The sequence below is a fragment of the Xiphophorus hellerii genome, chromosome 7, assembly GCF_003331165.1.
Source record: "Xiphophorus hellerii strain 12219 chromosome 7, Xiphophorus_hellerii-4.1, whole genome shotgun sequence".
Lineage (NCBI taxonomy): Eukaryota > Metazoa > Chordata > Actinopteri > Cyprinodontiformes > Poeciliidae > Xiphophorus > Xiphophorus hellerii.
This window is the reverse complement of record NC_045678.1, coordinates 5488081-5512705: the sequence shown is the minus strand read 5'-3', so window position 1 is coordinate 5512705 and position 24625 is coordinate 5488081. Positions and strand designations below refer to the sequence as shown.

Genomic DNA, 24625 nt, shown 5'->3' with positions numbered 1-24625 from the left:
TTTCAAAAAGGGAAACTGATATGACCCAGATACGTGACACGCCGTCACCTAAGTGACACAGAAATCTAAATCTCTCATCTGCCTGCTCTTTAAAGCCGATGTGCAAAGACACGGCGGTTATTTAAATCCTCAGAACAAGAGTAGAGATTTGGAGATTCATTCGCAGCTCATTTTGCTGTTGTCACATTCAAGTCAGACTAAAACGCCCGGTGGAGCTCTCCACATATGACCTCTCCACATATGACCTCTCCACATATGACCTCCACAAGGTCAGGTGCTGCACCTGTAAAAGGTTCTTAAAAATGAATCCTCCCGAGACTGTGTTAAGATTGTTTTTAACGTCCAAATTTATAACGGAGCTAAAATAAAAATAATATAAAAATTTAAAAAATCGATGTAACTTTGAATGAAAGAAGACAAGAAAGTGTTTGTGGTTCTTTATCCATTACTCTGACAAAACTAGCTAAATATGTTTACCTTATTTTAGACTGCAAGGAAATGACGAGTGACTTGGTATGACATTTACAGTATTAAAAAAAAAAGATTAACTGAAGTAAATATAAACGTTAAAAGTATCAAAAATAAACATAAGAATAAAACTAATTTCTAATACAGTGGTGTGAGTAAATGTAATGGCAACGCCCCCAAATTGTGATGTGAAAACCCTCCTCTGTGCTTTCAAAGTGACCCGTCCATCTTAACTCCTGGTTCTTTCCCCTGATCCTCCTGTGTTAGGGGCTGGGGAGAGACTTTAATCACAAATGAATTTCCACTGCGATCAAATGGCACGAGCAGTGACAGCTGCTGAGGACACCCTGTCAGCACCCATACAACATTTAGCATGTTAAACCTGTGTGATGCTGAGAAGAAGTATAGTTAAGCCACCATTAAATCAATGACAATAAATTAAAGACAACGCAGACAGCTGGGGGGGTTATTTAAAATCCACTTTTTGGTTTATTGAGTTCATTGAAGAGCTTATATACACAAATTAGTACAAGAAAAACAAAAAGAAAAGTTATCAAAACTGAAACTTTTAGGAAAAAAAAAAAAACACATTTGAAAAAGACCTTAACATAAGTGTGCTTCCTGCTAGCCCTTACTCCTATGGATTTCCCTTTCCAGTTTTTGCCTGTCGTTTTCAGAGTTTAAAGAAAAGTATTTTTCTGTAATTTCCTATTAAGAATGTATTCCAGACAATTGGTGCAGCAAGTTATTAGCTACAGCTAACATAAAAAAAAACATCTTCCTAGTCTGCTGAGGTTGGAAAACTACAATCAGCGGTACAAAGGATGCCCTGTTTCCGAAGGTTTTATATTCATACTTAAAGAACTGCAAACAACACCCATATCTATAGAAGCAAACTGTTGCTATTTTCCGCAGACGTTTCGATTAAAATAATTTATACGTGGATATTTGACTAGGCATCATAGCATCCTAGATGATTCCCAAGCAGAAAAAGAAACAGAAAATAATAAGCTTTTACCTAAATTAACATTCAGTAGATATTTACCACACAGCTTCACATTTCACTCCTCTCTCTTGCTCAAAACTCTTTATTGCAGAACAGAAAAACAAATGGGTGACGATGAAGAACACGATCTCGCCCAGGCGCCTGCGACTTTAAGAGCTGCGGTCGAGGCGTCTCAAGGCTCGCAGATCAAAGTTTCCACCACAAACTTGTTCTCGAAGTGACGAATCTTGTGGCAGTTGAGAGCTTCGCGCTTCTGCATACCTGTGAGACGGAATAAAGATTCTTCGTTACCTCGTGTAGACGGCACTTTGGGTCCTCTGCTAAGTTAGCGCAGTCGCCTTGGAAACGTATTCAAAGGCCTTCAATTTTCGCCACATCTAATCATTTTTTCAAACGCAAATTTTTACGTGTTTTCTTTGGATTTCTGACCAGCACAAGTAATGTTAAGTGGAAGGAAAAACTTTGTAGACAGAAACATCTGTGACCTCCTTTTGTATTCAACCCCTTTTTCATAATACCCTTTAATAAAAATACCACAATTGCCTTCAGAAGCCATGTACTTAGTAATAAGTGTGAAAAAAGAGAAAAAACTGAAAGAACACACGCTACGAATAGTTCTGCTCAAAGTACAGTCGCTTGTTATAATGGCCTAGTCAAAGGCCAGACATAAATCCAATTGAAAAACGGCAGCAAGACTTGGAAAAAAATGGTTGTTCATGGGTACCTTTTATCCAATATCTAAGAGATTTAGCTATTTTGAAAAAAAAGACAATAAGAACTCCAAAAAAATTTCAAATTAAAAACAGCTGAATACAAATGTTTTTTGTTTTTATGTTGTAAAATGTGGTGGAAAATGTCATTAGGAGGTAATACACTGAGATTTTATTAATGTTATGAGTAATTTTCATCTAACAGTGCTTGGCAATACATCTTTTTGTCCACAACAATCTGGTGCTGGGACCCAGATCTCTCCACTGGACACTCGAGGACGGCGGTGTTCACAGTGTCGATTTTTTTCCCACAACAAAAATGTGTTGAAAACTATCGTTTCCTTCCACTTAACAGTTGCGCACGGCACAAAATCCTAAAAGAAAATACAGCCAAATGTATGGCTGTCAAGTTTGAAGACTTTTAAGATGTGGAAATCATATGTGCTTACAGCTCATTTACCTGGTGAGTGGTTCAGTGTTTTGTTGGTGTGTGTTGTTGTGTTATGTGGAAAAGCTACACACCCAGAATTGTGTCTCTGCGCTGCAGCTTGAAGGTTTCTTTGTCGTGGCAGAGGTTGTAGATGAAGAACCCAAGCTGGTCGACGTTCTCAAGACGCTCCGTCACCATCATCTCCTCGTGGATCAGGTACGACTGGGGCAGGTAGGAGCCAGACTGGCAGAGGGGGGAAAACATCTCTGTCACAGAGAAATCTGGTCATCTCGCTCTCTTTTTTTTTTAAATATATTTTTTTCTTCTTCTGTTTTATTCTGTAGCAACAGACTAAAGAATGCCGACCGCCAGAAGAGATTTGCAAACAGCGTATCAGAGCCGTTGCAGATAGAAAAAAAAGGAGAGGCACGGGAGTGGGGCCAAAAAAGAACTTCTGACATTTTCCAGAAAGAAATGTGTACATTTCTGAGTATCAAAAGGTGACATTTTCCAACTTCTGAAACAGAAATTTCCAACAAAGGAATTTTGAGATTAATCTCAAAATGTTGCAGTTTTTTCTAGCAAAAGTTTTGACTTTCCAAACTCAGAAACGTTCTTGATTTCTTTTTAAAAGTTCCTAAGATTAATCTAAAAATTTGCAACTCAGAATTTTTTGTGGTTTTTTTTTCTCAAAAGTTTCTGAGACTGGTCTCAAAATTTGTGGTTTTGTTTCTAGCAAATTTTTTGACCTTTCACACTAAAGAATTTTAAAGTTTTTTTCTAGAAAACTTTGACGCTTTTTGGCCAAAAATGATCCCTTTTCTTCTTCCATCTACAATGGCCGTAACAGGCTGTCGTAGATTCGTCATTACATTCTGGGTTTAGCTCTTTTTTGGAGGCCGCATGTCCTCTAAATTTACTGTGCATGGAGAACAACAATATAACACTTTGCTTCAGTGTTGTAAGAATAATGTGACGTATGCATTCCTTTGGACTTGCACATGCTGCATCAGGCCTTGTGTTGCATTAAGGGGAGAAAAAAAATGCCGTGTGAATATCTGTTCCAACACGTCACGGCGTTTCGAAAACGCTACGATGTCACAAAGAATTAGATCGTTTTTCATTCCGACCAACTAACAACAAACACATGTCGAGTTCCCTGAGAGGAAATCAGCCTGGATTTACGTCACAGGGAAAAACCTTGTGCTACCTTGATATTCATGAGCAGATCCAAAAGATCTCTGGGAGGCATGACGATGGAGGTGTTGAGTGGGATGACGTAGCATTTGTTCAGGTGCAGATCCAGGTAGGCGGTCAACCTCTGGGAGAGGGGAAAAAAAACGGCACGTTAAGCACTCCTCCGTCAAACGTTCCGTTCTCTCCGAGTTGTGCGGCTCCTCACCCTCTGGAAGTCGTGGACGATGTCGGCAGCGTCTCCGTCCTCGAAGTCTGGCACGGGCACGTTGATGAACTCCACCTGGTCCCGCTCCAGCACCCTGATCTTCTCTTCCAGCAGTCGCTCAAAGTTCCTGTTTGGCATATCCACCTGTGGACCGCACCGGTACAGGACTCAACATGGTCGCTTTGAAATAAGGCTTGCTTGGCAGCTAAATTTTTAAAAACTTATCTCTAAAAAAAAAAAAAAAAGAGAAAGCTAAATACCTTCAGGGCATGTGAATAAGAAAATGCATTTTTCACAAACCTCCTCATCGGGGACCATGTAGTCCTCCTCGTACTTCACACCACAGAAGAAGACCTGATCTTCCGGCTTTGGTAAGGGGAGAAAAAGAAAACATTTATAGAAACATATATTGAGATTTTTGACAATGATTCTGTAAACACTAAGTGTGCCTGTCCGGTCGCTACAGACACGTATTGCGGCCGTCCATCCGTCTAGGGTTCACATCCGGATGAAAATGTTTCTAGTTCTAGTTGCGCTTTTGAAACAGAGCAAGGCATATTTTACGCTTTGCTGACGTGCCGTTCACACATACTTTACACACTGTTTACACGTTAATGGCGTATAATATTTGGACGCCTATTTGAACGTGCAAACGTCATGTCGTTCGTGATGTTTGCACGTTCAAACGTCAAAATAATGTCAAAATAAACATCAAAATATTGTGAAATTTCCACACGTGCATTGACCTCGCTGGCATTCCAGGCCAATGCGTGGTTCAAAGTGCCGACTATAAACCTAGCAGGTTGTTGCTAGCCAACAAGAGTGAGTGAGTTAGTTGATGTCACCCACTTTTCCTAGCTACCTGTGGAAGGTTGAGTGGTTAAATGTGGTTGAGGCCTTTGCCTGCATTCCCCCAGAATGTTGTACGGCTCTGGATTTGAGCTCAGTGAAACTATTGAACGTCCTATTTGAAGTATTTTCTATCAATGTTGATCGTGTGTCCATCCCAACAGATATCGTTGTCGTTTCATCGCTCAGTCCTACTGTCTGCCCGCTTATCCATACATTGGTGTTTCGTTGTAGCAAGAAAGTCCTGGGTTGGAATCCCAACCTGGCTTCTTTCTTCATGGAGTTGGCACGTCGACCCTGTGCCTACGTGGCGTTCTCTTTGGGCACTCGGGCTTTCTCCCACAGACCAAAAACATGACTACTAATTGGTCTCTCTAAATTGCCCTTAGGGTGTGTTTGTGTGTCATTGTGTCGCCCCGCCTCTCCCCCAATGACTGCTGGAAATAAGACGCCAGACCCAGCAAGAATAACCGAGTATATAGACAATGATTGGGCAGATGGTTGTGTCACTAGACCTGTCTTCACACCTAAACTCCATGGAAACCTTGTGGGGTGAAGAAAAGACACAGGACTCTGCCAGAAATACCCAATATCCCACATCTTTTTGTGTCCTCACTTGAGATACTTCCGCAGCGCTATAATGCTTTGTGTTCACCTCCAGGTTGTAGTAGTGGTAGAGGTAGGCTCCTGCCACCACCACCCCAGACAGCATGAGGGCCAGCCCCAGACACATGCACCAGCACCAGGTTCGAGACTGGCGACGGACCAGCACAGCCGCCTCGGCATCCTGCAGGGGAGAGAGAAGAGAGGCTGTCAGGGATTGGTCGACTGCTGCTAGCTTCCCCATTAATAACACAATGACTTATGTCTTTAGGTATTGTTTCACCTGTGCTTTTATTTAAATAGACAGCTGAAGGGTTCTTTAACATGAACTGCAGTTTATCGTCCTCAGTCTAACTCTATGTGTTGTGCTCCAAGCCAACTCATGTGTTTATTATTAATTTTACATAGGCCTGTCGCAATAAGCAATACATCAATCAATCGCATAACAAAATAAGAAGCTCAATCATTTCCATTTGCACGATCCATCGTTTTTCTCTTCCTACCAAAAACTGGGTGGCAAAAGTCTTCAGTCTGGTGCTTTGGTCTCAGCTAAAGACAATTTTGTTGACAGACACGCTGCAATTCATTTTTTGTGTTTGTTGTTTCTGTTGTTCTCTTTATTTTAGATGTTTAAAATGTCTTCCAGGTCCAGTGTTAAATTCATTAAAATTTAAAGTTTATCAATCTGGTCTCAAAACAACACAATTATCATCTGCCGCAAAAACGTCTGGGACAATTTATCGTCTAGCAAAATTTCTTATTGTGGTGGGGCTAATTTAACATTATACCTATAATTCCTAATTGAAATGTCTGAACCATCTGAAATAAGGTTTTCTGAATGTTTTTTTTTTTACATATTTGACCAAGGTCAGTCGGTAACACTTTATTTGACGGGGTGTGCACAAGACCGATATGACACCGTTATAAACATGACATAACACCTGTTAGGAACATGAAGGAGTTTATGACTGTTGTCATGAAGTGTCATTCGGTAAATAATGACACTTTTAATGCAAAGTTGCTCTAAAAGTTGCATTAAAAGTGCCAACTTTGCATTAAAGTGTCATTATTTACAAAATATTGCAATGTTGGCACTTTTAATGAAACCTTTACAGTTACTTTGAATTAAAAGTCTCAGTATTTACTGAATGACACTTCATGATAACAGTCATAGACATTCATAACGACTCCTTCATATTCATGGCAGGTGTCACGTCATATCAGTCTTATGCACAACCCATCAAATAAAGTGTTACCGGTCAGTCTATTGTTTGTATGACAACTGGCTGTTATACGGCTAATTGTACTGACTGTACAAATTAAAGTTGCTTTTGCATGTTTGACCAAGCTTGGTGTATTTAAGTCTGCTGTACTGGTGGAGAGTTGTCAAAAAAAAAAAATGTAATTCAGTACATTTATGTCTGCGTTAAAAAAATTGAAAGAAAAACGTTTAAAGTTTTTTTTTGTATCGGATCGGTATCCGCCAACACTAAACCTAATATCGGTATCGGTATCAGAAGTGAAAAAAGTGGATTTGTTCCACCAACCAGAGGCCAGGGTCAACCAGAGGCCAGGGTGTGACGGCAGGCCAAAGTGGGTCTTTGTGCAAAAAAGACAAACACTTTTTTTTCTATTAGATCAGATGAAGGTTTCACATCTTTTTACAAGAACATAGAGGATAGCGTGACTCATCACAAAGCAGACCACAATGCACGGAGATTGAGGGAGGAGAAAACAAACACACAAAAGAAGCAGTGAAACGAGAAACAGACGAGTAATGTTTCTCAACCTCACTTTGCAGAATCTAAGCATCAAGTCTGAAAGACAGACATATACAGTATATCTGTGTAAAAGTGCAAGTAGTTCCTTCAAAACCACCTAATTGTGCCTAGCCTTGCTTCCTGTTTGCATGAGCTGAACTATGTCAGGTCTTGCGGTTTTGTGTAAACCCCCATCAGAAGAAGAGAAGCGTGAGGAAACAGCAGGCTCTTCCAAGAAACGCCAAAGTCCAACTCTACAGGTTGTAAAATAGTCAACATCTGTGTTATTCCCCTTTTGATATGACACAACTTGAAAGTAAAACTAAAATTAATCTCTGAACAGCAGCCATGTCGTCTGTTTACAGCAAAACCATCCAGTTCAGCTCAGGGACACCAACACTTCCTGCTGTTGTTCCCACAGACAGCGACAGGCGGCACAAAGCAGGAACAGGAAGGAAAGCAACAAACTGTTTTAACTTTCAAAGTCAATTTTTGGTTTAGAGATCTTTTTATTCATGTATGTATGTTGTTGTTTTTTTTTAAAGAAAATGTTTCCCAACACACTGGATATTTTTTTCTTTTTTAAAAAACATTCAGCCTCCATGCACCACAAACCTGGAACTCCCAGAAAATTGCAAAACTGCAGAAACACGGAGTTCCTTTGAATCAAGGTTAAAAACCCGGCCTGCCTTTGATTCATAATAACTGGAATATTAATTAATACATTCGATGTGCTTAACGATTTGATCACGGTATTTGACAAAATGCAGTCTTCTTTGTTTCATAAACGGTGATGTAAATCACTCTGAATTGCCCTTGTTAGTGAAATGTTCCACACAGACTTGGTTTGACTTCAAGGACACAATGCCATGTTCCTCCCGTCAACACAAAGTCAGAGTAAAAATATAACAGAAGGCTTTTTTTTTGTTTGTTTTATGTAGCCATTGTGTTGCTGTTATCCCAAAAGTATTCATTCAATCTTAAGCATTTCCTATGTTTCCGTGTTAGAAAATCCACAATTGACTGGATCTATTTTTTTTTAACGAGACCAAACCAAAAGCAGTGCATAATTGCAAAGCGGAACTAACAGAGCATGTTGTTTTAGAAGACGTAACAATTAATAACGCCGACCAGTGTGACGTGCGGCTTTTGTATTCAGAACGTTTGTCTGAACCGAAGTTGGCACAAAACGCCTCATTCACGAGAAAAACAACGCAGCTGGACAGTCAGCACTTTCAGAGCTTCCCTTCAGCATACAGGAAATTCAAAAAGAAAAACAATAACGCTTCCTGGACACCGATAAGAGGAGCAGAGCAACTGTTGAGAAAAAGAGGAACCAAGGAAAAGTTGTTTTGGGGCAAAGAAGACCTTTGCATAAGATGTGGTCAGTTTTGACGGGCTGGGAAGCCGTTGAGGAGGGTCTTGACGTTGAGGCTGGGAAAAAGGAACCGACACTAAAAAAGGATAAAAAGAGGAACCCGAATGAGAAAATGACGCAGCTCGGTTCTGAAGCTCAGTTCTGAGCTTCAGAACCGAACTTTCTGAACAGGCGGTTTTTGTCAAATGGCTTCCAAATGTTTTCAACAATGAGGCACGAACGAGCCTAGTCCAAACGGCGTTTACTACAGAGATGTCCAGCCGCTCCCGTTCATGCTACAGAAACGAGTCTGACGAGCCAAAAACTACAACGGAGAGAGATTTTTGTCGAAAAATAAGATGTCCATTTGAGTACTTTTCAGCTTGGCGTTCCCCTAAACCACCCTGTTACCCTAAACCAGGTGCTGTGAGGTTGTTGTTTTTTTTTTAATCAGGAGGTTCGGTTCTGTGTGTAGGTTTATACAGGCTTGGCAGGTTAAAGATTAAAGGTTGATTTTATTAGAGGGAGCCCACACACATGTAGGGAGTGGATGGAAGGAAGTGATGCTTACTAAATACTTGAAAACTGTTTTCCATGTACAAAGGTAAAAACAAACAAACAAAAAAACATACTTAAATGTGTAGTTATGATGATAAGTTAATCTGATATTTATCTCTATTTCAATCTTTATTTAGTCCTAAGTGGGAGTTAGAAGACAAGCAGGCCTTCCACACATCAGGACGTTTCTGGAAGTCGCCTCTGGACGCAGACGCTCCGATTTTCCTGTTTTACCACCTCACCGTAGAACGTCTCCAACAAGACCCGACAGGCCTTCGGACGAGCGTTTCACAACCGCAACGCACACGCCCTCATTACCACACTCTTCTGTCTGCACATTCAAGCATGCTGATGCCTCACACGCAGGGGGAACGGTATGTGCAGTCGCCTGAAAGTCTTCTTAAAACGAAGCCGTGGTCTGATCGCCCCGTTTGGGTTATTCGACGTGATCGAAATGACGCAAAAGCAAATGACATAAAAAAAGAGATGTTCATAAGAAGAAAGACATCACCAGTAAACTATTTTTTTTCATGAAGTTGGTCTAACTTGATGGCTTAGGGCAGGGGTGGGCAATCCTGGTCCTCGAGGGCCGGTGTCCTGCAACTCTTAGATGTCTCCCTGGTCCAACACACTTGAATCCAATAGCGGAATCACCTCCTAAGTGCAGGCAAGTTCTCCAGAGTCCTGCTAATGACCTCATTATTTGACTCAGGTGTGTTGAAGTAGAGATGCATCTAAAAGTTGCAGGAGACCGGCCCTCGAGGCCTGGAGTTGCCCACCCCTGGCTTAGGGAGTCTCTAACTACGCTTCCATTGGCCGTACAATTGTGCAAGTTGGAATTATGAAAACAAACTAGCTTCATGGAAAGGCGTCAAAAAATTCACGTTTTTTGATAAAACGTTTGAGGTGGTTTTCCGGCCGTATCAAAACTAGTGTACTTCGCAAAACTGTGACAGAAATACTTTTTTTGCATCACGCAAATCACGTGATCAACAACTCGGCTGTTGCTACTGGCGAAAACCACGAAGAAGACAAGAAGTGGTGGGAGGATGATGGCTTGCTGCGTTTTTAAATGACTTATGGCATGCACAAACTTATTCACATGTGCTTTAATTGTGTTTCTTATTTAACAGAGAAACAGCAATTACCAAATTGTGTTTCAACAAAGTGTGGCGCACATGTGTAATGGAAACGCATTAAGGGACATTCTGGTCGAGACCTTTTGTCCCTCATGCTACTAATTTCAGCTGTTAAGCAGTTTTTCTACCACAGATTTGGGCTTTACATGCTATAAAGATTACGTAGATAATTAAACTTTGGAGACTAATTACATAGGCAAAACAAAAAGCAGCCTAAAAATCTAAATAAGCATGAATATAAACACAGATAACCTAAAATATGTGAGGTATGGCATCAGTAATCAAAACTAAAATAAAAACTACTAAAAATGGTGCGCAGGACGTAGAGCAGTAGATACTTGATGTTACATGCAGACTGTTTCTAAACAAGGCATGAAATCTATGTTTATGCCTCATTGACTCTACCGAACAGGAAGGAAGGAGACACTTTACCTTTTAAAATGGCCGACCTTTCTAGGCTGTCCTGAAAGGTTGTGTGTGATACAAACAGGCTGTCCTATTTGTATCACACACATCTTTGTTAAGGTTATCTGTAGACGCAGCTCATTCTGAGGAAGCTGAAATGACCTATGATCACGTCACGCCGTGATGTAATCAGACAGACAGAGGTGTAAAGACATCATTTTCACTCGCAGCGCACACTGAGGTGATTATGTCTGGCACTTCTACACTTTCAATAATGCCTGGTTGAGCTTGTAATTCATCAGAGTGACGGCTATTGTTATTATTAGATTAATAATTTGCTGGTTTTGAACAGAGCTCTAACATGATGTACGCAGAAATAATGAACAACCACTCTCGTTTCCCATTTTAAAATAATTCTGTTCGATTTTGATGATCTAAACAGAGGTTTTAAAAAGAGAGTTCTTGCAAACACTTCATTTGTACAATTTCTTACAACTATTGGCTGATTTTATTCAGTTTTTATTTCCTTTATTATTGCATTTACCAACTGTGCTACAAGAGAAAAATGAAAGAAAAATAGTGTAAAACACTGCAGAGGTGTTTAGGGCTTCACAAAATATCACAATATATTACTAGCGTTGGCTAATTACTTATATGTACCATGCATTCAAACTAAGTTTGCCATAGGTTTGGTGCCACTTGTTTAAAGCAACATACAACATTTTAGAAGGTAAAGAGTCTATAATGTGGTCAGAACATTGTAACAATACTAGTTATTGTAATGGTTAATATTTAAAAATGGTATGACTAACAGTGATTTTAGTTAGTTTGTATTTTCAATGTGAAATGTAAATTCAATGCTCACATTTAGTTGCAGTTAAAAAAATCTTTGAAGTTGACAGGAAATGTGAAAATATCACTAGGTGATTATGTGTTATTGGTTGGCATAATGAACAATCCCTAAACACCGACTATAAAGTCTTAGAAAAGCCAACATAAAAAAAATAAAAGTCTGGTGGGGGCGCAAGTAAAACCTGGTGGCCCGCCAGGCTTTTCATACACTGCGGTAAACTCTGCACACAGAAAATGATACATGTAAATAAAATGTTAAATGAGCTGCACTGACACGGATTTCACAGATAAATAGCTTCCTGAACTTTTCCATAATTTACTCCATGTGGGAGTAAATTCAAGCTTTTACATCTCAAAGTCAACATTGTCATTTCTGTAAGACAATTCTGGAGAAAAAAAATGAAGTGCCTATTTAAGTGGCGCAGGTGGAGGAGCGCCTGCGCCATCGCTTCAATGCGTCTGCACCAGCTTCAGTTTCTAGTTCCCTGTGTTTTCTTGGAATAAAGAAGTTGCACAACGGTCTGAAAAGCCACTAGATGTTAAGAAACGACAAAAATGTTGCACTGAAGGAGACATGTTAGTCTGGCTTGTAAGACAACAGACAACTAAATCCTGAGCCGCTAGCAGGTCTGTAAACATTACTATATACTGTAGATATAACAGCATCGATCTAGAAAATAGTCTGAATTTATTTTTGAATCAATAATTTATTAGCATCATATGCTATGCATATGAAATAAACATCAAAAATATATATTTACATTTATATATTAATTCTACGTAATCCCTTCTAAAATATAAAAATTATTTATGTTTAAAATGTTTTATGTAACTAAAAGCTAAGGATTTATTTTAAAGGCATGCTTATCTAGTTCTCTATCTACGAATAAGACCATATTATATAGAAATAGAGCTAATTGGCTCAAAGTATTTTTTCCACTGAGCAAAGGGAGCGAAGGATTGCGTTTCTGTGTCGACGGCCGAGTATCATTGTCCAGAACAGCTTTAATTTCAGTGCACCGACACAAACACACGAAACTCTAAACCCTCAACTCTACTAGCAGCCGGCAGGTTACGCTGCTACCGAGAAGGACTGGTCAGAGGATTAGATCAGTACTTTGTTGATGGCAAGAATTTCAGAGGAAAATGCTAGAAAAGGTCTGTGCACTCCCAAATAACCAAAGTAGGTCTTCTTGGAAAATTCCTAAAATGCAACCAATGCTATTAGTTCTCTTAGCGCGACGGTCAGGAGAGTATGAGGGTTGTGGGGGGGTGTCCCGTCGGACCGTCAGTTCCCAAAAACCAACGCAGACAAAAAAACAAAAAAAACAAACAAAAAAACTTTTGTGAGTCAGTGTGCCCCCAACCAGACCGCGTACAGAGTAAGAAGCTTGCGGGGACCCAAATGACCCGACTCTTAAGACCGCGCATGAGGATTACTTAGCTTCACAAAACGCAGTGTGATTAGTTTAAGTGATTTACAAACAGTTAAATCCTCCTCTTCCACTAGAAAACGGCCGGCTTTAAGGAGTCTGGGAGCAGGCACTAAGAAGCAGCCTTGTTCTTAGGACGCCATTATGCCCGGCTTATGAAGTTGCGCTAAGCATCAGCGGTAAAAGAGGGAAGCGGTCGTGTGAACCTGCGCTGTCTGGACCCCAGCGCTGCCAAACTCGGTTCCTGCCTGTCTGCTTAAGTCCACCTCTCTCTCACCCTCTTCTTGAGTTGTGGTGGGCCGGCGGCGCTCGGTGGGAGGGAGCCAAAGAGCTCTGTGGCTGAGTCCCTCTCTGCTTGATTAGGCTGTAATCCTTTTCAAGCGGTCCACATGCCTGAGATGATAACCAGAGAGTGCCCGATTGGAAAACCGCTTGTGCAGCCAACAAGATGTTTGGTCGGTGATCCAAACTTGTATCGTCATGTGAAGGTGTAGCAGTGGTCAGTGGACCAGAAAGCTCCTCCTGAACGGGAATAAAACAGCTCAGAAGATGATTTGAGTTGACAGAAAGTGGAAGGAAACTCCACTGCCTACACAAGCAGTTTCATGATGTGGTGAGAAGGCTGACTGCAACAGCCGCATAAAACGCAATATCTAACTATTTTCACTAATGATTAGCCTTCTGGCAAACAGCACACCCAGCTAAAACGTTCTTTCTTCAAATCTTTTATAGGATCTCCACCAAATGGGAATCTGAATTTCAAAGGTTTTCATCTTCAAAGTTGATGAGAATAAACATATCAGGTCATCTGAGCAGAAAAAAATGACTTTTCTTTTGATCGGTTCAAGATCGGGTTCTTTTCTTGATTAATATCAAACAACAAATGACTTTTTCTTTTAAATTTGGTTTTGCTCTACTTATAATAAATGAGAACATTTCAGTAAGAATAACCTTAAAAATAGGGACGCACCGATCCACTTTTTTCACTTCTGACACCAGTACCGATATTGGTAGAATCGGCCGATACGATACAGAAAAACGGTGCTGAATTGACTTAAAACGTTAGATTTTTTTTTAAACATAAATTTACTGAATTACAAATTTAGCTAGCTTTACAAGCTTGCTCAAACAACAACCAATTTAAATTGTTCAGTCAGTGCAATTAGGAGTAAAACAGCCAATGTAAGATAAATAATAAAGAAATTGAAACTGACACAAACAACAGATTCACTACCATGGTCAGATATGTAAAACATTAACTGCAACAAATCTTCTCTCTAATCGTTCACAACAGTCTGAAAAGGTGAAATTAGGAATTCTTAATGTTAAATAAATAATACAGCAATGACGTCGCTAAGAGCACAAAGTATAGAATTAGACTGACTAGATCTGCCCTTATGGTTCAGGCACATTGTCTCGATATCCGATACAGAATTTGTTTCAATATCGGGATCGGTAGCGCAGCATCGGATCGGTGCAGCGCTACTGAAAAAACGTCTTGTGAACTGATTACCTGTAATATTTGTGTTGCTAAAATGAGCCTAACAACAAACTACAAAGATGTCTGCACTGGACCGGGTTGTGTTGGAGATTGTTGAGGTTTTATTGCCTTCAGTAAAATATCATGGTTTCTCAGTTTTAACTACAAAAAAATGAAAACGAAGAACAGGAACTGAAATGCAATAATTACTCGCGTTGCTGATAATAATGAAATGTATCAAGATTTACAATCACATTTGCTATTTCTAACATTTATTTGTTATTTTGATTTTTGTACACAGACTTGAGCAAAAGAAATACAGTGGAGACCCAGCAATTATAGTTATAGTTCTAGTAAATATTTAGTTGATGTTCGCCGGGAAAACAAACTGATGTTATTTAGTAAATTATTCAAGTTGTCTATCCAGGTAGCTGGTCTGCAATCAGCTTCTCACAGGTTTCCACTAGTGTCTTTAAAAACAATCTGACCTCAACAGGAGTGTGGATAATAAGAACGAGTATAGAAAAACATCAAGATTTTACATGTCCTTTTTTTGTCAAATAACTACATCAAAATAAACACATCTGTCATTGGTTCTAGCAGGGCGTTGGGCGACGTTGGGTTGCAATGTGAAGGGTTAGAAAACGTTCAGAAGAGATCGTAAGATTGCTCAGACACATAAGTTTTGTTTTCCTACAACAACAAAACATAAAAAAACTCAAGCTGGGTTGAAATGGTTATTGTTTTTTTTAACTACAGTATATTTACTATAGCATTAGCATAGTGGATTCAAATTTTTAAAAACTATGTTTAGTGACCGCATTTAAAAAGAAAAAAAAAAAACAACAACTAGTTTTTTGGTCGTCCATTGAATGCGTCACTTCAGACATGGCGTAACAAACGCAAACAGTAAGAAGTGAAACAACAAACCACGTAACAGCAAGTTTTACATGCAGCTGTACTTTGGACTTCACAACAACACGGGGAAGGCTTTAAGAAGACGCTTTGTCCTCGTTGCGCCCAGCGGGGGAACCACAGGATCAGCCTCAATTAAAATAAGCTGTTCTAATTTAGACAAAACAATCTGAAACACATCTTACAAAATAGGAAACTTTTCTCAAATGTCAATTGCGCTTCACATAAGCTGGCAAAACTGGGTAGAAAAAGGCTTGAAAAGCTTGTTACACAAAGTGTTATTTATAGTTTTTAAGCTCTTTTCCGTCCATTAATGATCTATTTATATATTTATAACTGGGTAATATGAAAAGTTGGACCGATACCGATATCTGATAGTAATATTGCTGTTAAGGCCCAGAAGAATATTTACCGATATTATATTTCTCTACCATTTTGACACCTTTGGAAAAAAAGACCTTATAGATGAACAAGATGGAGCTAAACATCGGTTGTTCATTTCGGACCGATACCGATATGTTAAAAGCGACTAACATCGACCAATACAAACGTTAGTGCTGATATATCGTGCGCCACTATGTCTAATTGTGATTAAATCAGAACTGTAGTTTTACTGAAGAAAAACCAAACTCTAGATTTGACAAATTTTGCAAATTGTTCAACAATTATGAGAAAAATGTTTTTTTTGTGTGTGTGTGTTTTTGATGCTATTTTCACATAGCTTGCATACACTGACAAGTTTATTTTTCTAACGTATATTAAGCTGGAATTTAACTATAGATCTACCAAATACTAGATCTATTTGTGATCTTTTTTCATTTGAAAACTCACATCTTTGATTAAAAACAAAAATATTTAAGATTTTTTTTGTTTTTTTTAAATTGGGCACTCTAGCTCAAATACTACGTTGAGAGCTCAATCTGAACGGTTTTCTTTTAGTATCTTAAAACAACAATATTTTATGTGTTGTAGAAAAAGACTGTCAGCTCCACTGTGGCAAAAAGTTCTGATTTCTCCAAATTTCTATCATTTTTTTTTCTTGGACCTAAACATAACAATTGGAACCATAAGACTCTCATATCCCACATCCAGATTTTAGTGTATTTCTTCAGAAATCCGTGTGGGGAAAGGTGATAATGCTACACCTCCCGACTCAAACACTGCAGCTGCTGCCGTCTAACAGAGAGTCGGCTCAGCGGAGACCTTTGATACACGGGGCCGGCAGCGCGGCGCAGCGCGCAGAGTGACGTGTGAACCTGTGAGGGGATAAGCTGTGGCGCGCCATCGTGTCAACCTCAAGATAAACCAGCTAGAGGTTAAGTTAGGCCTGCGACACTTATTGGGAAACGTCCTCCAAGTCATTTTCCTCTCAAACTCTGCTTTTCTACCTACTACAATAACTAAAATGGAGATAATGGCAGTTCGATTATAAATCAACACTGGGCATAGATAAAGTTCCAACTGAAAACTCAGCTGCCTGTTCATTGGTAGTTGGGAAAGCAGAAAACACAAAGAGCAATGTCTACTGCCTTTAAAGGGATTTTTAATTGATCTGGGTAAAGGTTAGCTTTCCCCTCCATCTGGGGTTTCCCTACAGAGTCATCTTCAGTCATGTTTAGAGTGAACTTACAGAACTTGCTTTAAGATGTGCTAGAGGCCAAATTATTAACAGAAATCATGTTAGGGTTGCAAAAAATAACATGAGTTTATTGAAAACGTTAGCTCCACATGTTGATTCAGATATACATTTACTTACAATGTCATAAAGCTTTAGAGAAGAAAGCAGGACATGTCTGAAGGGGACTGAAGGCTGAAAGCTGCTATCAACAAGTCTAATCCAGAACGCACCCACTAGACAAAAACCTGCACTGTAAGTATGTTCAATCTGAAATCCTCTGGAGACACTTCTCAAGAGTCTGTAATAGGCTAAACAACATCACACACACCACAGAGGATGTGTGTTACTAAAGACGGTCCTGAAGGCAATTAGAAACTAAGGGTGTTTGGTCCGCTTCAATTGAATGCTAGTCAGTTCGTTTGGGAAGGTGTGAACGCCCAACTGAACTCCAAGAAAGCGAACCAAAAACCTTGGTCTCAGTTTGGTTGACGTGAACTCTGGCGCGGTTTGAATACATACGAGAACACCAAGCGGACTAGAGAACACTCCAAAAGCAGGAAGCAGACTGTAGCACAGGGCTAAAGTGCTAGCCCTGTAAGCACTTCAGCCCTTACAGGGCTAGCACTGGAGGAAGCTGCACTTAGCAGCTGTGTTTTCCTTACAAATGTGCGCAAAACTTTGTCAATATTCAGGTAGTGTCGAACAGTTGCTGTGTTTCCATTAAATAATAAATCCCAAGTGAATTAGTTTGTTCATGCAATAAGTCATTAAAAAACATGATAGGCCATTACACTCCAACTACTTCCTGTCGCCTTTTCCTTTGTGGTTGCCGCCAGTGCGATTTCGACCTCAATTGAAGTGAGTTTGTTACGGACTATCAGGTGTGAAAACACCCTAAAACAATACTCCCGTTTAAATATTTTACCCAAAGCATTTCTGGTCGTTAGTTGAGGTTTTTAAGTTTGTAGAGAATAGCTGATGAATGAGAGACTACAGTGGCGTTCACCAGGCAGAGAAAGAGAGAAAAATGTTCAAAAATTCGCTAGTGAGCGCTGTATATCCACTCTGAGTCACTCCACACCAGCTCATCAGACGGTTTACACTGCGGTACTCTGGTTACAGTGTTTGTCCATCACTCTAATCAGTCCGGTCCAGCTCAGCTGGTCACCTGACGAATCTTGCCGCCCCTTTTCCAACTCCTAACGTTTGCTGAGAAAGCAATGAAAATGGCCGATTGAACGCTGCCACTGGAAACTCGGGGAAAGTGGAAGAGAAAGCCCCCTCTGTTGCACCTGCAAGTACAGAGGATTCGTGACACAGAAACACGGTGGCGTTGAAGGCGGTTCAGGTTACGACGCAGGCGGGTCTGTTTCCCACACAGACGACTAAAATTATCATTATTTTCATGGTTTCATTCGAGACGTAAATGATAACCGACACGATGAGAGGATTCATTTGAATACTTCCGTCCCGCTTCCTGAGCCGTAGAAACTATTTCCATGCAGGAAAAGTTGGTTGTCGGTTCGCCCGCAGTGAAAAGCGATGATTGTCTCCATGAGGGAGACAGGAAGCCACCGTTTCCACAGAAACAAACCTGCAGCATGTTTTTAGCTGCAGCAGCTACAGTCATCGTCAGTCCTAATTACTTTCATCACCATAGGAGTGACTCGTTACTAGGCAATAGCACCTTTGCTAGTGAGGAAACAAGAAGCAAATTCAAATTTTTAATCAAATTCTGCTGATTTGTGATGGTAAACATGTAGTTTATTTCCATATTTGGAAGTATTGATTAAGATACAGATAGAAGTGATGGTAAAACGTATTGTTAGCCATTTTTATTGCACCACTAACTCCATTTATTGATTTTTAAAAAAATATATATATATATTGCTATTGCTGCGCTCATGAAACAACTAGTGAAAATAAACAGCAAAAGTTAACGAGACGTTTGAGGTATATATCAATATTTATCATTGTCCCAATGAAATAAAATTCATCCACATTTCACATATAAATGGTCCCAATAATTTCGCACCCCTTATTCAAGGCTATATTACAGATTAAAATCTAGAGCCTCTAGTTATATTGGAAAGACAAAAGTTACAAAGAGAGGCCGTAATCTGTAAATATAAATAATAAACTGCTTTTTAACATCCAAGGTTAAATATCTCTCCTCTTAAAGAAATGATTACAGACAGATACTCATTTATGTGAACTAATTTGCACAGTTCTAATGCTGTATTGTTTTGAGAATTAGATGTCCTATTAAAGTGTGTTTCACTAAATAATTAACCAGGTTCAGGGCTGCAACAATATTTAAAATAATTATTCTCCATCATAAAATGTACCGAAAACAACAAGCATATGGAAAGAAACTGTTTGGACGGCAATAAATGTTAGTTAAATATGTAAGTACCAAGCTATCAGGTTCTATGCCAGTCATGTATTTAGTAACTCTTGTTGCTTAAGTGGTAGAAAGGATGTAGGAGAGGCATGACAGGAGCAACTTTGTTTAGAAAAAATGCTTCAGATGGAAATCTAAATTTTCCCGTCAGTAGTTGGATACGCGCCTTCTCTGAAAGTACATGTTACGTATGATTGTTGCAATAACAACCAGAGACATCATAACTGATATTATTTCAGGTGTTGGTTGTGTGCCTGGATAATTAACATGGCTTGCAGTTCATTTACAAAATGAAAGTTTATCAGTCCTTGTGTTATTTTGCCATTATCAATGTATTAACTTGAAAACTGTCTCAAAACGACAATATTATCATTTATCTCAGTAAGAACTGGGACCATTTATCGTCCAGCAAAATGTGTTATTGTGACAGGTCTAATTAACACTGTCTACTTGTGTATTTGTCTCCAAGTCTTACAGTTGTTGCTACACACACCAACATCATCCAGCCCTAAACATGACCCAGAAATCCCTGCATTGACGTGTGTTTGGAGGTTCTTCTGTTGAGTGGATCACTCCTGCTGGGAAACGCCTAACGTGATCGAACACGTTCCGATTCTTTGGAGCTTTTTCATGTTTACAGTCTGTGACTGAGTCGGCCGACTAATTTGCTCCTCTGAGCATCTGGGTATGTGGGAAATGAAAGCTGACAGAAGCGCGGTCATATTTACTCTAAACTCCCTGTTTGTTGAGGAGCTTAAAGACACTTTTTTTTTTTATTTCTAAGTAGCAGTTAAGGACTTAAAATCATAATGTATCCCTACAATTAACAAAACCGTTTCAAGTAATAAACGGTCAACAAAAAAAAAAGAAGTAAAAAAGAGTCCACACATTCGGGGCCGGATTTACAAGAATGCCGGCCCTTGAGCTGGACACCAGGAAACCCTATTCACTAAAAAAAAAAAAAAAAAACATTATTTTTGCTAATGCAAATTACCAGGGCTGTCGCAAAAGGCAATAAATCATTCGATTGTTTAATAAATTAAAATAATAAATAAATAAATAATTTCTATTTGCACAATTGATTGTTTTTCTCCTTTCTCTTCCTTTTTCTACCAAAAACTAGATGAGAAAAGTCTTCAGTGTGGTGCCTTGGTCTCAACTAGACCTTTTTTTTTTTTTGAAGGACAATTTGGTTTACAGAGCCATCATAATTCATTTTACTTGTCGTTTCTGTTGTTTTGTTTATTTATTCTGGTTATTTAAAATGTCTTCCAGTTCCAGGGTTAAATATTCATTAGAATTTAAAGTGTATTGATCTTTCAGAATGTGTTCTTGCATTTTTATGCCATTACCATTATATCATTTGAAAATGGTCTCAAAACAACATACAAATCCCAAACGCTCATGAGTTGTAATAATATGGACATATGACTCTTATATGAAGTATAATGTCTGCAAACTATGCATTCATTAAAAAAAATTATAATAATAATTTGTGGGTCACCCCCACAAAATTTGGGCCCTGAGCTACTGCCCGTTTTTTAAAGTTTTTTGGCTCAGCACAGATCGGTGTCACTTTATATCACTTTAACACTGTCATCATGTCCTTTAAAACAGCCCTTTGCATTTCAGTTGCAGTGTTTTGTTGTAGGATTAGGATGATTATAAAAGGAGTTGGATTAGACTGATAACAAGAACATTTCAGATCCAGCCTTTTTTTTTTTTTTTCTGTTTTTTTTTTTTTATCCAGTTCAATGCGAAGCCGCTATGTGTTTGCCTGCACTCCGTTCCCCAAAACAGGAAACGCCAAACTCGTCGAGAGAAGGGGTAGAGAGAACGAGATCGAAAACCAATCAAGACTGCAGGCCACAAAAGCCACGTTGTTGAAACCAAGATTGAAAAACCGTCTTCATAAAATGTACAGAAAAATGTCGTCTCTCACACTTTATCTCCGACTTGCACCAAACGCACACATCCGATTTTGCAATCGAGCAAACAGTTTATCTGCACAGAGCTGAGACTCTGCTCTCTCTCTCTCTCTCTCTCTCTCTCTCTCGCACGCAAAGAGCTAAAACTTCCTCTGCTTGAATAAGAAAAAAAAACAAGTTTGTTTCACAACAGGGTGGCAACTTGGCTGAGAAAAAGCGATTGTGAAGAACTTCACCCCTACAGATTTAACACCCGCGCTGCTCTGAAAGGTTGAATCATTTCTCTTTTGCAAGCGTCGCATCGCCAAGGCGTTCCTCGCTGTGTTTTTTTTTGGAAGGCGAAATGCATGAGTCTGAAAAAGAAAAAAAGAGACGGCCTCGGGAGAAACTGTCACACTCGGGAGCTGCACTCGCATGTGAGCGAGCCCGGCCCACCAGGGGAAACCGTCCAGAACTCGCACGGGTTTTTACTGCTGACACGCTCACGTTTTTCCATCAGCTGTAGAAAGGAAAGCGTTCCCTTCTGAAACTGTCAGGAGATTAGATAGCCCAACAAAACACAGCGTGATTTGTCCAAGGGAGTGAGAGTTCATGTGATGACAAGGACTTCCTCTGCTTAGCCGTTCGCTTTTATAGTGCTGACACAGTTAAGATAGCAATGCAGGCCCAATACATAAGAACTCAAATACCTAAATCGTTTGTCCTGTTCATTAAAAGCACCTCAGGAACTCCTACTATTTTTGGGTCTAATAGACACGTCAACCCACTTTGATGGACTTTGTTTTGAGAGCAGTTAAGTCAGAAAAGGGTTAAGGACACATGCTACTACTGTACCGATTGTTAAATATTAAAAATAAAAATAAAAACTAGTTTTAAAAGCTTTCCAACAATATAAAGTCAATCTCTTTTAACAATGTGCTTAGTGGAAGAAAGGTAATTCTCCTCAAGTCTCCTGGGATAAAGCAGGACTGAAAAAGTAGGTTTCCAAAAGGACTAATTACAATAAAAAATGACTATTTCAATTTGAAATAAACTCAATTGAAAGTGTTGTAGATTTCTAGTTTTAAACCGCTATAAGTTATTTGTTCAACACGGTTTTTTTTTTTTTTTTTTTGGTGAAATAAGGTCACTAAGCAGTTTACAATACTTCAATATCGCGATATTAAGCCAAATTACACCCGTAAATACCTAAACCTACTTGGTAAAACAGGTGAAACTAATTCCTTACTATTATTTTTTTGGTTTATTTTATGACTTAGGTTTTTTAAAAACAACAGTTATATGCGTTATTTAAGTTTTGATTCCCAAACAGACCGAGAGGGAAAAGAAACTCAACTGCGCTCGTGCCGCGGTCTTAAACGGACAAGCCTCCATCAAAAAGCCCGACGTCTGTTAAAACCATAAGGATTATTACTAAATTATTTCATTTTGGCAACAAAACCTTTTGCCTAAAGAGTGGGAACGAAACAAAATGGAGCGAAATCTTACAAGTATGTAAAAATGTGCCTTTAATGGCTGTTAGTGTTTAAGTCCAATAAAACACTAAGAGCCAAATCAGGAAGTAACGTCCGCCGAGTTCCGAATTTTTAAACGTTTTTAATGTCAGGAAAAATACGACTTTTTTCTTCTTTTTTTTTTTAAACGGCAAGTTCCACATTAACATAAACTAGTTCGCAATGCGTTGGCCTACCGCCAACGGGCTAAAAAACACTTTAGTTTTCGCTCCCCTCCGTTCAGCTTAAAAAGCCATTTTCGGCCTCACCGTTTCGTCCTCGGGGATCAGAGTTTCAGCATCTTTCTTCACGTCTTTCTGGGCCAAAGCGGTGTTAAACGACACTTTCACCATCCTGAAACCGTCGGCGGCAGATTCCCAGAGGCGAAAACCAACAAAGAAAATGGTTGAAAGGACAAAAAGATATCAGAAGTTGCTCCGAAGTGAAGTTGTTGCACTTCCTATTCGGCCAAGTCTGGTATGTTGTGAAAACAAAGCCGCGGAGGTCATCAAGGTAGCCAACGGAGCTGCTGCGCAACTTCCGCTAGGCTTTCCAAAATAAAACGAGTTGGGTTGATCGTTTTTAGTGTCCTTTTTTTTTTTTTTTTTTTTGGAAGACTGTTAAGTTAAATAAAACTAAGAGAACAAAATACAGTTGAAGATTTTTAAATTAAAGATTGCTGGAAGACAAGTGATGTTACAATAAGAAAAAACTATAGAAAATGGTGAAAAAACTAAATCTGAACAAAAACAGAAAACCTAAAGTTAAAGGGAAAAATATATGCCTATACTGTATATTAAGTTCCAGCTTAGTTTTTAGTTTATTTTTGGAAAACATACACTTCAAAGTAGATTAATGTGAGACAGAGATTAATGACCTCTGGCAATTAAAAGGATGGAAGAATGATTTAAGAAACAATACATATATTTATCCGCCAGCTATTTACAAGAATCTACTTTTATGTCAAGCTATCAGCAGTGAGAAACTGCAACTGAATTATAAAGATCGGAACATAAGGCAATTTTGTTCCAATATTGGCATATTGATGTGTTTCTGTCAGCTTTAATGTTTAGTTTCATTCTTGTTCATGTCTAAATACAGTATCATAATATTAAACATAAATAAGTTAACTCAGACAATGTCTTGTTCTTACTGGGGGGGGGGGGGGGGGGAAGTAATTTTTTCTTTCTTCTTTTCTAAGGGAATGATATGCATTATTTCTTTTAAATGTCTTGAAATGAAATGGTAGTAGTAGTAATAATAATAATAATAATAATAATAATAATAATGGCTGTGTAAGTCAATTATACAGAAGCCACAAAAAAATGAAGCAGTAAAAATAAACGCAGCAGTTTCAACCAATAAATATTTGAGAATTGATATGAGGCTTTGTTTTTAATTTCAAAATGCCAATTTATTTTTGTGTATAACTGAAATACACCGAGGACATGCTTGATGAATAGCAACATTTGGAACCACAGCGACGAAAACTATCAGTTTACACATATAATAAAATGGAGGCGCGTAGACCGATTTCTCACAAAGTTGTGTTTTTATTAACTTCCTGCACAAAGATTCTTCCACTGGCTGCCTGCTTGTTTCATTCGTGCTTTTATTTACACAAACCGGAAACCCCCGTGGTTGTCGAAATACGAGCTTTATTTGCTCTGTTTGTCTAGCAAAAGCTCAACTTCACAGACGAGACGGGCTGTTGTCGGCGGCCCGTAATGCGCATGCGGGTTAATTGGCCCCTTTGGGTTCAGTTGAGGATTTACATCAGCTACAAGTTTGCGGTGTGTCTACCGGAACTATCGC

At 39.1% G+C, this 24625-nt stretch overlaps 1 protein-coding gene across 2 annotated transcripts; it reads right to left on the bottom strand.

The window, feature by feature from the left end:
- Positions 1–926: 926 nt before the first annotated feature.
- LOC116723032 (integral membrane protein 2B) lies at positions 927–23324 on the bottom strand. Of its 2 annotated transcripts, none has more exons than XM_032567551.1 (7): positions 23080–23324; positions 5482–5652; positions 4317–4382; positions 4017–4160; positions 3825–3935; positions 2707–2857; positions 927–1735 (listed from the first exon to the last, which is right to left on the bottom strand). In XM_032567551.1, the coding sequence occupies exons 1-7, from the start codon at positions 23161–23163 to the stop codon at positions 1647–1649; spliced, it is 816 nt and encodes a 271-aa protein (XP_032423442.1). In that variant the 5' UTR covers positions 23164–23324; the 3' UTR covers positions 927–1646. The 2 variants fall into 2 exon arrangements, with proteins under 2 accessions (XP_032423442.1, XP_032423443.1); XM_032567552.1 differs by having other exon boundaries at positions 5521–5652; positions 23080–23323.
- Between the last annotated feature and the right edge of the window lie 1301 nt (positions 23325–24625).